The following is a 16,205-nucleotide window of genomic DNA, read 5'->3' on the forward strand; positions in this document are numbered from 1 at the left end:
CACACGCACCCTCCCACACACACGCACCCTCCTACCCACACGCACCCTCCTACCCACACGCACCCTCCCACCCACACGCACCCTCCCACACACTAACAAAACCCACCTATACACTCCCATATACTGCACCCACTTTGTGCCTCTGTCAGTCCCCCCCTCCCACAGCCCGACCCTCCCACAGCCAGTCCCTCCCACAGCCCGTCCCTCCCACAGCCCGTCCCTCCCACAGTACCGCACCTGACGACACATTAATCACATGTTTGCTCTCAAGAGTTGCGCCATGCTTGTGGTTTAGGGAGGGAGGGAGGGAGGGGGTGGTGAAGGGGTCCCCCAGCGAGGCTCTTCTGACACAATAAACCATGTTATCACCTGGTGACCTTCCTATTGTGTGGTTATCTTCAGTTATCTTCCAGCGGAGAGTTATCCTTCCTCGACCACCGCCTCTTGCTCTTGTTGTTGCTAGACTTGCTAGTGTTGTTTACTTTTGTTTACCGTGACTGTGTGTGTTTGCTGTCCGCGGCTTGACCCGTCTCCTGACTGGCTGTGTTGCTTGAATTACTCGGCATTGTGACGCTAAAGTGTAGATAACTATTGTATTATCTCCCCTCTACCCTCCCCCCGCCACACTCATACACATCCATACACACACACACACACACACACACACACACACACACACACACACACACACACACACACACACACGCAAAGCCGTTTAGACTCGCCACAGTCACACACCGTCCTGATTCTTCCCCGGCACCGCACACAGGCAATCATCTGGTGCCACCTGACACCATCTGACCCTTCATTACCTGACACCATCTACGCCAAACCATCATCTTCAACCACCAGCTGACACCAGCAATGAATCCGTTGCAGCTATTTCTACTGACTCTGGTAAGTGTCTTATAATATCTTCGTATATTTAGGTAATTCTGTCGCTAACATGTTCCTAGTCCATGTATTGATACCATGTATTGATATCAACCATGTCTGGTTGATACCTGGTTGATAGGGTTCTGGGAGTTGTTCTACTCCCCAAGCCCGGCCCGAGGCCAGGCTCGACTAGTGAGAGTTTGGTCCACTGGGGACACTAATCTATGTGCCTTAAGACACACTTTAAGATTCATGAGAAACGCCTCTAAAAAAGCGCACAGAAAAACCACAAGAAAGTTTCTGGAGAAAAGTTGTAAGGAATGGCCAGACGAGCATCACAAGAACCGCTCCCAGAAGCTCCCGAAGAACTGCCTTGAGACAAGTACCAAGAAACTGCCCAGAGTAGAGTCCATAGAAATGTCCTAATAATGTTCGAGATCGAAGCTCTGCTCTAACGTCAAGAGCAACTCCCACAGAAATGGTCCAAGACACTGCCCAGCGAGCGACCAAAAATGCTCCAAGAAGCAGACAAAACGTCTTCAAGAAATGAGACAATATACTGGCGGAGGAGCGGCCGGATACATCTTCGTCATGAATCTGTGTCGTCAGGCAGTGGCCGGATACATCCCCCGTCACACACCCATGTGTTATCAGGCAGCGGCCGGATACATCCCCCCCTCACACACCAATGTGTTATTAGGCAGCGGCCGGATACATCCCCCGTCACACACACATGTGTCGTCAGGCAGCGGCCGGATACATCCCCCGTCACACACCCATGTGTCATCAGGCAGCGGCCGGATACATCCCCCGTCACACACCCATGTGTCATCAGGCAGCGACCGGATACATCCCCCGTCACACACCCATGTGTCATCAGGCAGCGGCCGGATACATCCCCCGTCACACACCCATGTGTCATCAGGCAGCGGCCGGATACATCCACCGTCACACACCCATGTGTCATCAGGCAGCGGCCGGATACATCCCCCGTCACACACACATGTGTCGTCAGGCAGCGGCCGGATACATCCCCCGTCACACACCCATGTGTCATCAGGCAGCGGCCGGATACATCCCCCGTCACACACCCATGTGTCATCAGGCAGCGGCCGGATACATTCCCCGTCACACACCCATGCGTGATCAGGCAGCGGCCGGATACATCCCCCGTCATACACCCATGTGTCATCAGGCAGCGGCCGGATACATCCCCCGTCACACACCCATGTGTCATCAGGCAGCGGCCGGATACATCCCCCGTCATACACCCATGTGTCATCAGGCAGCGGCCGGATACATCCCCCGTCATACACCCATGTGTCATCAGGCAGCGGCCGGATACATCCCCCGTCATACACCCATGTGTCATCAGGCAGCGGCCGTGACTGACACGGCCACACAAAATTACTCTCGTCCTGACGTCTATTATTATCTATCGCCAGCCTGATAGATTGTCGACTTCCGTGCCCGCGAGATCTCAGCTCACGTGACTACGAACACATTGTAACATTATGATAAAAAAAAATTGTCTTCATTTTTACACGTGTTTTGTCAAGCAAGTATTTCGCAATTTATTAATTCATTAAGTTATATTTTTTGGTTCTCCCTCGTCTTCTCTATTACAGAAAACGAAATATTTATAAAATAATTAATAGTCCGGGTTGTGTTTCCTAAATCCAATTTGGAACACTTAATTCCGGTAAAAAGAAATCCGTAATTTAGTGTGTCACCTCATAATTGGCGCAATACTTAACACACGTTTAACGATAGCAAGGGGGAACGGATATCATATTAACCTACTTCTTACAGCGTATTTACTACGCCTGCAAGATCGAGCTGTTAGCTCTTGGACCCCGCCTTTCTAAAACTCGGTGTTCTAACGTACTGACTCCGGCCTATTTTCCTCTATTATATCTGCTACGAATATTTCTCTCACACACACACACATACACACACACACACATCCCCAGAATGCACCTCGTAGCAGCTGTCTAACTCATAGGCACCTATTTACGAAACCTCTACATCTTTATTTAATCGTGACCGCTGAGTTTTGGTTATAAATCTTATGAGGTTCGAAACTTAGCAACTCAAAGTTATTATTGTTATAAACAACCTCGTAGCCTCTTCACTGTAAATTGTCCCTGTAGCCTCTTTACTGTCACTTCTGACAAATTTATATTTCGTAGGATTAAACAACCGTTTCTCACTGTCTCTAGTTCGTCAGGTTGTGACGGCGCACTCTACAGTCCTCCTCTCTTTTAATTTCTCACATCAGGTTTGTATCATTAGTCAAAATAGAGACAGAGACTCTATACGGTGGATGTAACTGGTTAATAATACAGGTTTGGGCTCTGATCCTTGTGGCACTCTACATGTTACTTTCCTCCATGACGATCTCTTCCTCTCGGTGTTGGTCTGTGCTTCTTGTTGAGAGGTGTTCTCTCTCTCAGCGAGCTCACCTCTCCTCCAGTTACTCCACGACGCCCTGGAATTCTCATTCTTGAACAGGCTGAAGATTTTCTGGCAGTTGAGGAAGTTGCAGTCCTAACTTTTCCCTCGTGCGTGATCTTAATAAGATCAGAATTATCTGGGTATAACTTAGCGAGAGCCACGTGGGTTGGGAAGACGGCGGTGCTCCCTCTCACTCAGCTCCTCAACTTCACTCTGCTTCTAAGTTTAGATGTATTTATTTTTAAACAAAATGTAGATGCAGAAGGATATGCCTGTGTGTTAACTGTATGTTTCTCCTGGTCAGGTGGTGGCGGGGAGCGGCGGGGCGGGGCAGGACGGGGCCACCTGCTCCCCCACCTGCACCGAGCATCGCCCCAAACACAGAGTGATTGACCCCATTGACTGCCACCGCTACTACACCTGTAACGTGGACGGCCGTCCCAGCGACCGCTCTGTGCCCTGCGGAACTGGCGAGAGGTTTGACCAGTTGACTGAAGAGTGTGTCCCTGACGATAGTTGCATCCCCTCCTGCGACGCCGCAGCCGCAGCCTGCCACTATACCTGCGACGCCGCAGGGGACCTCCTCACCGACCCCTTCGACTGCAACACGTACTACTACTGCCACAATGATGACAAATTAGGGCCGTTCATATGTCCCGAAGAGAGACCTTTCTTCAACGGCAGGTTCTGCGTGGAAGACGCAGCCTCCTGCTGCAGAGACTCCTGCGTCGCCTACTGCTTCAATAACAGCATCCAGATCCCCGATCCGCTGGACTGTGGCATGTACTACATGTGCCTGGAAGAAGGCCTTCCCTGGGAAGAATACCATTTCCAGTGTGGTCCTGGAAAGGTGCTAGACGCGAGTGAGGGCAAGTGCCGCCCCGGAGACCAGTGTCAGCCACTGTGTGGGCAACAACGCGCTCTACAAATGGCCGCAATAGAAGAGGAGCTCAATAAAATTGGCGAAAGAGCTCTCGCCAACGGCCTCTCGGAGGACACTGAGGCTAGAGCTGTGAGAGAGGAAGAGCAGAGGTACAAGGCCTCTGGCTCGACCTGAGAGGACAACACATACGCCTTAATGTCCTCATTCTATACTATAATGCTCTCCATTGTTATGTTGAAGACTTAAGGTAGTTTCCATGAGGTGATCACCAGTGCTAACGACACCAGTACATGAAAGTCACACTTGTCAGGTGGATAATGACCCAAAATATTTACTCTCACCTGTAAATAGACATAAATGTATGTGTATGTGAGAGTAAGAATTAGTGATTATAAAAACAACATCTTTCATATTCTACTACACCTCCTTGTTTGTAACTATTCGTAAACAAATAAAGACGATGTTTATGATATATTTCTGGTACACCGCTGGACACAGGTATACACCAGGTATACACCAGCGGGGTACCAAGAACACGGGCAGGTATCCAATAGTAGTTTACCCAATATTGGGTAAAGTCGTGTTGGGCGACACGACATATTATACAAATTATTTGACGATATTTCTGTAGAATAAAGATACATATTTACTATACATAATATTCTGTGTAATAAGCGCTACACATTTCTCGTGTACTGTTGAAAGTTTAAGGTACTTTTAGCTCACTATTTTAAGCATATTAGACGAAACTTGCAATACTCTCCGAGGAAAAATTAAACTTGCAATCGTGAAATTGAATGGTGGAGTGTGGAGGAGATGCTCAACACCTCAGGATATTAAAGATGACACCAACAAGAAGAATGGAACTTGGAGTGTCAGTATGAAATATTTATACACACACACACACACACACACACACACACACACACACACACACACACACACACACACACACACACACACACACATATTGCATTGGTCAACTAGCGTATGGAGAACAGAGTCCAAGAACTGAAGCTTTATTTTGTAGGCACAAATAGGCGGGTATAGTGACATAAGTAGTATACTAGTATACATATATGTATATTGTATTGCTGGAGGTAGCGGAGGAGGATTTGGTGAGAAGATGTTGGAGTGGGAGGCAGAGGAGGTGGGGGAGGGAGAAGGGGTGGCTGACATTAAGAATATATACCACAAGTTACAAGCCCCTTTGGGGGTGTGTGTGGAGGCTAATGCCATCCACATGGCTCGAGAATACATATCAACAATAGCTAAAACACAGAGTCCAAGAGCTAACAAAAACAAATCCACAAGGGCCGTGACGAGGATTCGAATCCTGCGTCCGGGAGCATCCTAGACACTGCCTTAATCATTTGATGCATCACGTTAGTGTGGTTTCTGTGTGTAGTGTCCCAAGAGCTAAACCTCACTTCTATATAAAGACAAGTACATGTACACAATAGCGCTTAAACAGTAGCCAGTGAGAAAATAAAGCAACATGGGGGGGGGACAAAGGTGGGTGGACCCTGAGACCTCACGTGGCCCCCTAGCTGACAGGCGTCCCTCAGGGCTCGACGGACCTTATATACGAGGGACCACAAGGGGCCCTCCGGCCTCCCGGGCCTCCGGGGCCACCAGAAGACAGCGGGCGGTGAGGGAACTGGACAACTGTTCAAGCCAGGGAGAAAGTGAAGAAAGGAGAGAAAATGGGAGAAAGTGAAGGAAGGAGAGAAAATGGGAGAAAGTGAAGGAAGGAGAGAAAATGGGAGAAAGTGAAGGAAGGAGAGAAAATGGGAGAAAGTGAAGGAAGGAGAGAAAATGGGAGAAAGTGAAGGAAGGAGAGAAAATGGGAGAAAGTGAAGGAAGGAGAGAACGAAGGGAGAGTGGGGATAAAAGTTCCAGCACGTCATCAGTAAAGTTTCAGACTTCATGATAACCTGAAGAAACACTTGGATATACACACCTTACTCTGGCCACGCTCCCTCACTCACACTTCACCCCCTCACTCACTCACACTTCACCCTCACCGCTGACACTCTTACAAACTTAAGGTAAACCCAGCAGAGCTTCGAGTCCCTCAGAAGCACAAAGTTGTGGTGACAGCTGTCATGGCCACCATCCGAGCTCCGAGTCTTTGTTTACATTTATCAGCTGATTTCCCTTAACGTTAACCTCAGCGGCATCTGGGCTCCGATGGCCCGGGGCCTGGTAGTTATCGCTAGTTAAGTGACAATTGCAACACGGTCCTTATATTATTTTAGTCATTTGCAGGAAAATCTAAAATTATCAGAGTACTTTAATATTGCACGACGTCTCGCACAGACAAAAGTTTCTTGGACCGAGATTAAACAATAAAGTCATTATCCGAGACTCGGGACACTTTATAATGATTTTCCTCACCTCAATATCTGGAGGCCACTTGAGCAGCTCGGTAATAAGTGACTCTACATTAGTATACCGTGAGGGCGTCGTCCTATAGAAGTGTGTAGGGTGCATATAGGCTAATGAAACACGCATCTCATTCAGTTCTTCAACCCAATACGCGACTAAGCCCTCCGCCACCCTCCTCAAGATGGGGCAAGTGATCCAAAATATAGCAAGTCACCTAAGAGCTGGGTGACTGCTAACTTCCCCCTCCGACACCGCCTTCAGGTTACCCGAGGCTCAGCGTGTGTATTCTCCCCAGCTGATTTACCTCAAGGTAAACAAACCTTGTTTGTGGTTATATCGCAAAGGCAGCCAGGGTGGAGGAGCAGCAACCACACACGCTAGTAGCTGCTTCCTCAGCTACTGACGGGGTCCCTCCTGGCCGACGCTTTCCTCGCAAACATCACGGCAGAGCACATATACGGCACCGAGCGCAGGGAAGGCGACAGCAACTCCAAAACATACCTGCATACACCACTATACAACGGCAAGTATCAGTATACACTGGCAGCCACCGCTATACACCGCCAGGCACCACTATACCCCTGAGCTAGTACACAGGATAACGGCCGCCAGAGCTACAAGACACTGGCCAGAGGCATGGAAAACACTGGCCAATCTATCATGAAAGATGACCCAGCAGAGAGTCAATAGGAACCAGGGTCACTGGAGGAATTACCCGTCACAGGCAAACACGGATCAATCAGCGCTGCTCCTTATTACCCGGCCCGTGTCCTACCACTCCCCAGCCCGCCCCTCTATCTACTCGCTCCCCTTCAAAGGGAAATGTATTAATTTAGGTTTTGAAGGGATTTTTGTTTCGTTCAATTGACACATGTTTGAAAGGGGGTTTGGCGCGCGCGCGCGCGCGTGTGCACTCACCTAGTTGTACTCACCTAGTTGTGTTTGCGGGGGTTGAGCTCTGGCTCTTTGGTCCCGCCTCTCAACCGTCAATCAACAGGTGTACAGATTCCTGAGCCTATCGGGCTCTGTCATATCTACACTTGAAACTGTGTATGGAGTCAGCCTCCACCACATCACCCCCTAATGCATTCCATTTGTCAACCACTCTGACACTAAAAAAGTTCTTTCTAATATCTCTGTGGCTCATTTGGGCACTCAGTTTCCACCTGTGTCCCCTTGTGCGTGTTCCCCTTGTGTTAAATAGACTGTCTTTATCTACCCTATCAATCCCCTTCAGAATCTTGAATGTGGTGATCATGTCCCCCCTAACTCTTCTGTCTTCCAGCGAAGTGAGGTTTAATTCCCGTAGTCTCTCCTCGTAGCTCATACCTCTCAGCTCGGGTACTAGTCTGGTGGCAAACCTTTGAACCTTTTCCAGTTTAGTCTTATCCTTGACTAGATATGGACTCCATGCTGGGGCTGCATACTCCAGGATTGGCCTGACATATGTGGTATACAAAGTTCTGAATGATTCTTTACACAAGTTTCTGAATGCCGTTCGTATGTTGGCCAGCCTGGCATATGCCGCTGATGTTATCCGCTTGATATGTGCTGCAGGAGACAGGTCTGGCGTGATATCAACCCCCAAGTCTTTTTCCTTCTCTGACTCCTGAAGAATTTCCTCTCCCAGATGATACCTTGTATCTGGCCTCCTGCTCCCTACACCTATCTTCATTACATTACATTTGGTTGGGTTAAACTCTAACAACCATTTGTTCGACCATTCCTTCAGCTTGTCTAGGTCTTCTTGAAGCCTCAAACAGTCCTCTTCTGTTTTAATCCTTCTCATAATTTTAGCATCGTCCGCAAACATTGAGAGAAATGAATCGATACCCTCCGGGAGATCATTTACATATATCAGAAACAAGATAGGACCGAGTACAGAGCCCTGTGGGACTCCACTGGTGACTTCACGCCAATCGGAGGTCTCACCCCTCACCGTAACTCTCTGCTTCCTATTGCTTAGATACTCCCTTAGATATCTTAGATAGATGTGTGTGTGTGTGTGTCAGTGTGTGTGTGTGTGTGTGTTTACTAGTTGTGTTTACTAGTTGTGTTTTTGCGGGGGTTGAGCTTTGCTCTTTCGGCCCGCCTCTCAACTGTCAATCAACTGTTTACTATTTTTTTTTCCACACCACACACACACACCCCAGGAAGCAGCCCGTGACAGCTAACTAACTCCCAGGTACCTATTTACTGCTAAGTAACAGGGGCACTTAGGGTGAAAGAAACTTTGCCCATTTGTTTCTGCCTCGTGCGGGAATCGAACCCGCGCCACAGAATTACGAGTCCTGCGCGCTATCCACCAGGCTACGAGGCCCCTCTTGTGTGTGTGTGTGTGTGTGTGTGTGTGTGTGTGTGTGTGTGTGTGTGTGCTGTTTGGTGGTTACTACCGCAACTACTACTACCACCTATAGTAGTCAGGACTACCGTATAACAACATGTGTGAAACTCACTTTGAATATGTTGGTTCATGTTGGTAATTCCATCTATCATCATACTATTATGCAAGAGGAGCCACACATCTATGGATCATCCAATAAAATCAGCAGACTTCTAGATGTTACTACTGCTCGGCTTAGACTCGGTTACAAGTATCTCTGGGAATTCTCATTATCTGCTGATGTAGACCTGACCAAATGTAAACTGTGTCAACAAAATTATTCGCACACCCTCCGTCACTATGTGATGGAGTGCGAAAAGATACGTGAATTTAGAGACAATTCTATAACCAATGTTCCAGCGATGTGTAAATATTTCATTCAAAATGATCTGCTACCAGAAATTTTAGCCAAATATCCCCAGTTTGCTAACTGTAGGTAGTAACTAAGTGATTGTAACCTATCCACCGCTGCCCACTGGATGGGGGGCGGTGTGCAGGACAAACATATAAATTTTGACACTAGCTCTCCACATATGTCAGTTGCTTAATTTAGAACCTGTACTTGAGGTCGATCTCGAACCCATTGTTGATGTGACGACTTATATTGAATTTTGTAACTAGCTCATCAAGATTGTAACTTGCTTAGCTAAATGAATTGTGGGGTTCAGTCCCTGAGCCCATTATGTGCCTCTGTAACCCTTTCCACTACCGCCCACAAGATGGGTATGGGGTGCATAATAAATGAACTAAACTAAAAAACCTGTTGGTATGACTGTTGACAGTGTAATTTTAAAGATAATCACCACCGTAGGTGACCAGCGCCTCAGTACCGCCTCACAAGACCACTCCAGCCTCACACCTCCCAGCACCTTCTCTGGTGGGAGTAAACATCTTTATGTAACTATGTACACATTACTGTACACATTCTACCCGGGTCAGCTCTGCTGCAGCGCCTCGCACCAACATACACCACCCAACATCAATGGTACATCAATCGCCAGTATAATATACACTATGTGTATATTATACACATATAATATTGTGTATATATTATACACAATATACACTATGTGTATATTATACACACAGTATAATATACACTATGTGTATATTATATACTTACACTATGTGTATATTATACACTATGTGTATATTATACATACAGAATAATATACACTATGTATATTATAATATACATCTTGTGCAATATACACCAAGTATATTAAAATTGTTATATTAACTTTTCTTATATTTCTCCTCTTAGAAAGAGGAGTCTTAGAAAACAAACGGAAGACAGCAAATAAGTGTTCAGGTTTTTGAGTTAAATAAATTAGCGCGGAGCCGGCGCGCGAGCGTGTCCGCCGCGCTCCCTGGCGGAAGGCGCCCACATTACTCTCACCAATGTTGTCAAAGCAGTAAAAGAAATACAAACAATTATTTTCATCCAAGAAACTCTTTAGAAACAATTTTTTTAACGTGTTTGTATACGTTTGTGTGAGTGTGGAGGTTTGTGTGCTTGATTATGTTTGTGCCAGTATGTCTGTGTCTACGTTTGTGGCTACAAGTCTTGGTCTAGGCTTAAGAACATACACTGGCGCGAAAATGGCTATGGAAGATCTTCCAGTACCACGGACGTAAGGACGAAGAGGTAGAATAGCCTATTGGCAGAGCTCGGGTGCACGGGGGGGGGGGAGGGGGGGAATTGTGTAAGACCCTGGTTTGTGTCTCGGAGAGGCTGCAGGATCCGTGGTAGGTCAAGTTGATTTCCCGGTTGCAATTCTCTTAACCATGTTTTAGCTCAGTCGATTAAGGCAACGTCTGGGATCTTCTCGGACGTAGGATCGAACCCTCGTCACGGCCCTTGTGGATTTGTTCATTTGATGCATCACGTTATTGTGATTTCTGTGTGTAACGACGTTCCTGTACACGCGCCCTCCAGAGACAACCTCTACACCAGAATCCCATTGACAAAATCCCCCAAAAATAACGGGCAAAAAAAATGAATTTACCTTAATAAAGTTTCCTTCAAGTCTGAAATTTGCAGGTGATGTGAGTTATTTACCGGTGTATGACTGGCTTAGTGGGCTCTATCATATCTACACTTGAAACTGTGTATGGAGTCAGCCTCCACCACATCACTGCCTAATGCATTCCATCTGTTAACTACTCTGACACTGAAAAAGTTCTTTCTAATGTCTCTGTGGCTCATTTAGGTACTCGGCTTCCACCTGTGTCCCTTTGTTCGTGTACCACCCGTGTTAAATAATCCATCCTTGGCTACCCTGTTAATTCCCCCTGAGAATTTTGTATGTGGTGATCATGTCTCTCCGTGCTCTTCTGTCTTCCAGCGACGTGAGGTGCGGTTCACTCAGCCTTTCCTCGTAATTCATGCCTCTTAGTTCTGGGACTAGCCTTGTGGCATACCTCTGAACTTTTTCCAACTTCACCTTGTGCTTGACAAGGTACGGGCTCCATGTTGGGGCCGCATACTCCAGGATTGGTCTTACATATGTGGTATACAAGGTTGTGAATGATTCTTTTCACAGGTTTCTGAAGGGTGTCAGCTGAGCGAGTCCCCGAGACACAGACAAAGTAACCGACCCCAGACACCCGGCCTCCGGCGACGCGTTAAGCACGATCCCGCTCGACAATAATGCTGCATCAAGCTATTGAAATGTGACCGACAAGCACTCGATCACAAGACCACTGAGCCTCCCCCGAGCGAGGTTAACAAATCTTTCCTACAAAAAGCACAAATGGAGAGGGTAAAATACTGGTGATATTTGCAGCCATCAACAGCCTGGTGAAACGAGTCCCTAGCGAGGTGATGGTGTGGAGGATATCACTCACACGCGTCCCACTCCACCACCAACCCTTCCCTGCTGCCCTCTGCCATCCTCCACTGCCTTCCCCTCCTGCTATCCACCCCTGCCTGCCCCCTCCCCCAGTCATCCGTTTGTGCCATCCCCCCTTAGGCTACCCACCCCTGCCTTCCCCCTGGCTACCCACCCCTGCCTACCCACCCCTGCCTTCCCCCTGGCTACCCACCCCTGCCTTCCCCCCTGGCTACCCACCCTTGCCATCCCCCTGGCTACCCACCCCTGCCTTCCTCACCACACACGCTAGCGACAAACCGACCATTAACGTCTACAAGATCCCAAACATGTGGCGGGGAATTTGACCAAAAGCTACGGTGTACTCTTCCCAGGACGCGGGTCAGGCCAAGGAAGGCCAGCAGGTTAAAGTCGCGGGATAAAGATCGTGCCCTTCTTATTCTAGCAAAGACTCCTAGCTTGCACCTCAGTCAAGAGGAACATAAATGTGCAGTAGGGAGCGTGTACAGGAATTTATACACCGAGAAGTATACCCCGTTTCTCGGTGTATATACATTGAGAGTTTGCCTTTGTTCTGGACTATGTTCAGAACCCAAGTATTTTGCTGGTTGGGGAGTGAGCACTTGTGACCTTGTTGACACTCCAACAGTTGATTAGCCCAACACTAACCAGAGAAGCGGGTAGCTCCTCTGGTTAGTGCTCTGGCTTCTTATACACGCGCACACGCACATTGTTTAGTGTGTGTGTTCCAAGGGCGCTGGATACGTAGTCCAGAGGTCCGGGGGTTCGATTCGGTGGAAATAAAAATGGGCAGAGTTTCTTTTATCCTGATGATCCTATTGCCTTTTCTGTAACAGGGGTACCGAGAAGGTAACTGATCTGTTACCTAGCAGTAAATACGTTCCTGGGAGTTAAACAGCTGTTACGAGCGCTTCCTTGGTGTGTTGTGTGTGTGTGTGTGAAAAAAATAGTAGTAGTTAATAACAGTTGACACTTGAGAGGCGGGGCCCAAAGAGCAGAGCACAACCCCCGCAAGCACAACTAGGTGAACTAGGTGAATATACACACACACACTTTTACTATTGCCAATTATACTAAAAGGGGGCGGGTGAGCATTTTTCATGGTTGACAATATTGGCACTTACACACCAGTGGGTGTAGTTCAGTGTTATACTGCAGCCTCTACCCACTTAACATCTTCACCCCCCCCCCTTCCTCCCCCCCTAGGCAGTATATTTATTTACTGTGTAGACTATTACATGTCAGTGTAGTGTACTGGCCGAGGCTGTCTCCAGCCCTCCCTACACCCTGGGGTGACATATTACAGTCACAGTACATGGTCACTTTAGTACACACCGACCTGGAGGCTTCCTTGTCCAGGTGTCTGGACACTAGAGTGCTCGTCCGCGATGACCAAGTTTAGGTTATGTCTACTCTCAGTTCTTTCTCCAATTCTCACTCAATTATTTTGTTTTCATATCACTGTCCTTGAGGTCTGCTCCTACCTGTCTCAAAACTCATCACCATGCGTTCGAGTGAATTTAAGTCGAACAGCCATTTATCAGGTCATATCCCTAAATTGTTCATGTCCACCTGGAGCACTGTAAAATCTTCTGTTCTATGTCTTCCCATCAGGTTAATACTGATGCTTCATCGGAAAATACTAATATGGCTGTTTCTAGTGTGTCAGTTAAGTCATAAGCTTCTTTCACAAGTTTGGGAAGCCTCCTGTGTGGAACGGGGTTGAAGGTTTTCTGTTAATCCTGGAAAATGAAATCGACCTCGCCTCCACTTGCCTGTTCGATCACTGACTTGTTGCAACTTTGTTACACGCGGCTACTTCCATCAACCCATGTATAGGTTTCTTACAAATTTTGGTCATTCTAAGTGTTCCATTAGCATAGTGATTAATTTGTCTAGAACGAAAGTATACACGTTCACGATACACTTTTGTGGTTTAATTTCCCCGCGACTCTCTTCTCATACATAGTATGATGTTAGCAATCTTCAAGGTGTCTGGTAGTTCCCATCTCATCTTGTGTAAGCTGTGTGCTGCTGAGTCTCTCACTGCAGGCTGTTCTGACCTCTTCCTCAGACAGACGTTCACGGTCCGGAAAGAGACGTTGTTGTTCTACGCGACTAACAATGCATAAGCAACAGGGAGCCATCAAGGAACACAATCTCTTCTCACAACCGGACCATCACCAAAGAAATCTTAGCAAACAACACAGAAATCATCGATAGGTACGGCGATAGCAGACGGCTTGACATCAGCGAGGCACTACACATCAAAAAGTCAACACCAGCAATCAACAGCCAAGTAATGCACAACTATATTCTACCTACTTCAAGACTCCGAACCAATATGGAAGCAGCAAGAGGAAGTATGGGCCAATAGACCTTCTGCAGTTACTTCCATTCATATGTTCACTTATCCAATTTATACCCATTGTTTCGTGTTCTGTCTTGTGTTTGTCACCTCACCCAAAACTTTTGTACCATATCACCTCATCCAATAGAGTATAAGGACGAAGAATTTGTGTGTAAATTAAGTTTTTGAAAATGTAATACGAATTACGAAACGCGTTCAGGCGTCAGACAATTAAAAAATGAATTTCGGAGAATTGTTATTTTTATTACCACCGACAGTGAAGAAAAACATATGAAATATTGAGAAGATTCTTGTTAGAATTATTAATCTTACCTTTCCGGTCATATTCAACAACATATGTTTACAAGAAAGACTGCTACCCATATATATATATATATATATATATATATATATATATATATATATATATATATATATATATATATATATATATATATATATATATATTAGTTATATATATATATATATATATATATATATATATATATATAAAATGAGTGTGTGTGTGTGTGTGTGTACTCTCCTATAAAATATATTTGAACAAAAGGTTTCAGCAATCCGTTTTGCCAGACACATCCGGACTCAGTTGACCAGTGCGACCAATTTGCAACATCGTTCTCTACCTCTGGATAACAGTTATTTAAACACACAAAAGTGATTTTCTGGCCATCACAACAAGCTGGAGGATCTGTGTGTCAGGCATTGTTTAAACTGTTGTCTGATCCCTCCTGACAAGAGCTGAAGGATGATAAGCATACCTATGTATATTGATTAATCGCCTTTGAGTCAGGGCTGTCAGCTGGGGGTCAGAGCTGTCAGCTGGTGGGATCAAAGCTGTCAGCTGGTGGGTCAGAGCTGTCAGCTGGTGGGGTCAGCGCTGTCAGCTGGTGGGTCAGAGCTGTCAGCTGGTGGGTCAGAGCTGTCAGCTGGGGGTCAGAGCTGTCAGCTGGTGAGTCTGAGCTGTCAGCTGGTGTGTCAGAGCTGTCAGCTGGTGGGGTCAGCGCTGTCAGCTGGTGGGTCAGTGTTGTAAGTTGGTGGGTCAGTGCTGTCAACTGGTGGGTCAGAGCTGTCAGGTGGTGGGTCAGTGCTGTCATCTGGTGGGTCAGAGCTGTCAGCTGGTGGGTCAGAGCTGTCAGCTGGTGGGTCAGAGCTGTCAGCTGGTGGGTTAGTGCTGTCAGCTGGTGGGTCAGAGCTGTCAGCTGGGGGTCAGAGCTGTTAGCTGTGGGTCAGAGCCGTCAGCTGGGGGTCAGAGCTGTCAGCTGAGGATCAGTGCTGTCAGATGGTGGGTCAGAGCTGTCAGCTCTGGCTACTGGAAACGGCTGTTGGAAATATCAGAGAAATGGCTACTGGAGTTCAACACCAGCAAATGTAAAGTTATGGAAATGGGTTCAGGTGATAGGAGACCAAAGGGACAGTACACAATGAAGGGGAACAGCCTACCTGTGACGATGCGAGAAAGAGACCTGGGCGTGGACGTAACACCTAATCTAACTCCTGAGGCACATATAAATAGGATATCGACAGCAGCGTACTCTACACTGGCAAAAGTTAGAACATCATTCAGAAACCAAAGTGAGGAGGCATTTAGGGCACTTTACACAGCCTACGTGAGACCAGTCTTAGAGTATGCCACACCATCATGGAGTCCCCACCTGAAGAAACACACAAGGAATCTGGAAAAGGTTCAGAAGTTTGCGACGAGGCTCGTCCCAGAGTTACGAGGAATGAGATATAAAGAGCGCCTGAAGGAACTGAACCTTACGACACTAGAAAAAAGAAGGGAGAGATATGATATCTCTCCCTTCTATGAGATATGATAGAAACGTATAAAATTCTCAGGGAATTGACAAAGTGGAAATAGATGAAATGTTTACACGTAATAGTAACAGAACGAGGGGTCATGGGTGGAAGCTGGAAACTCAGATGAGTCAGAGAAATGTTAGGAAGTTCTCTTGTAGCGTGGGAGTATTGGAAAAATGGAATGCACTT

General features: G+C 46.9%; 1 protein-coding gene and 1 long non-coding RNA gene across 2 annotated transcripts in view; one reads left to right on the plus strand and one right to left on the minus strand.

The window, feature by feature from the left end:
• LOC138368167 (uncharacterized) overlaps positions 1-16,205 on the minus strand; it is a 123,012-nt gene that overhangs the window by 77,275 nt on the left and 29,532 nt on the right. The window lies entirely within an intron of this gene.
• LOC123750901 (uncharacterized) lies at positions 550-6,586 on the plus strand. Its single transcript, XM_045733000.2, has 2 exons — positions 550-897; positions 3,638-6,586. The coding sequence occupies exons 1-2, from the start codon at positions 865-867 to the stop codon at positions 4,388-4,390; spliced, it is 786 nt and encodes a 261-aa protein (XP_045588956.1). The 5' UTR covers positions 550-864; the 3' UTR covers positions 4,391-6,586.

Source organism: Procambarus clarkii, chromosome 24 (assembly GCF_040958095.1).
Source record: "Procambarus clarkii isolate CNS0578487 chromosome 24, FALCON_Pclarkii_2.0, whole genome shotgun sequence".
NCBI classification, from domain to species: Eukaryota; Metazoa; Arthropoda; class Malacostraca; order Decapoda; family Cambaridae; genus Procambarus; species Procambarus clarkii.

Bases quoted from the DNA above. Each gene is read 5' to 3' on its own strand.
- LOC123750901 (XM_045733000.2), top strand. From the start codon at position 865: ATGAATCCGTTGCAGCTATTTCTACTGACTCTG. The intron at 898-3,637 runs GTAAGTGTCTTA...TCTCCTGGTCAG, and splicing joins AGCTATTTCTACTGACTCTG to GTGGTGGCGGGGAGCGGCGG.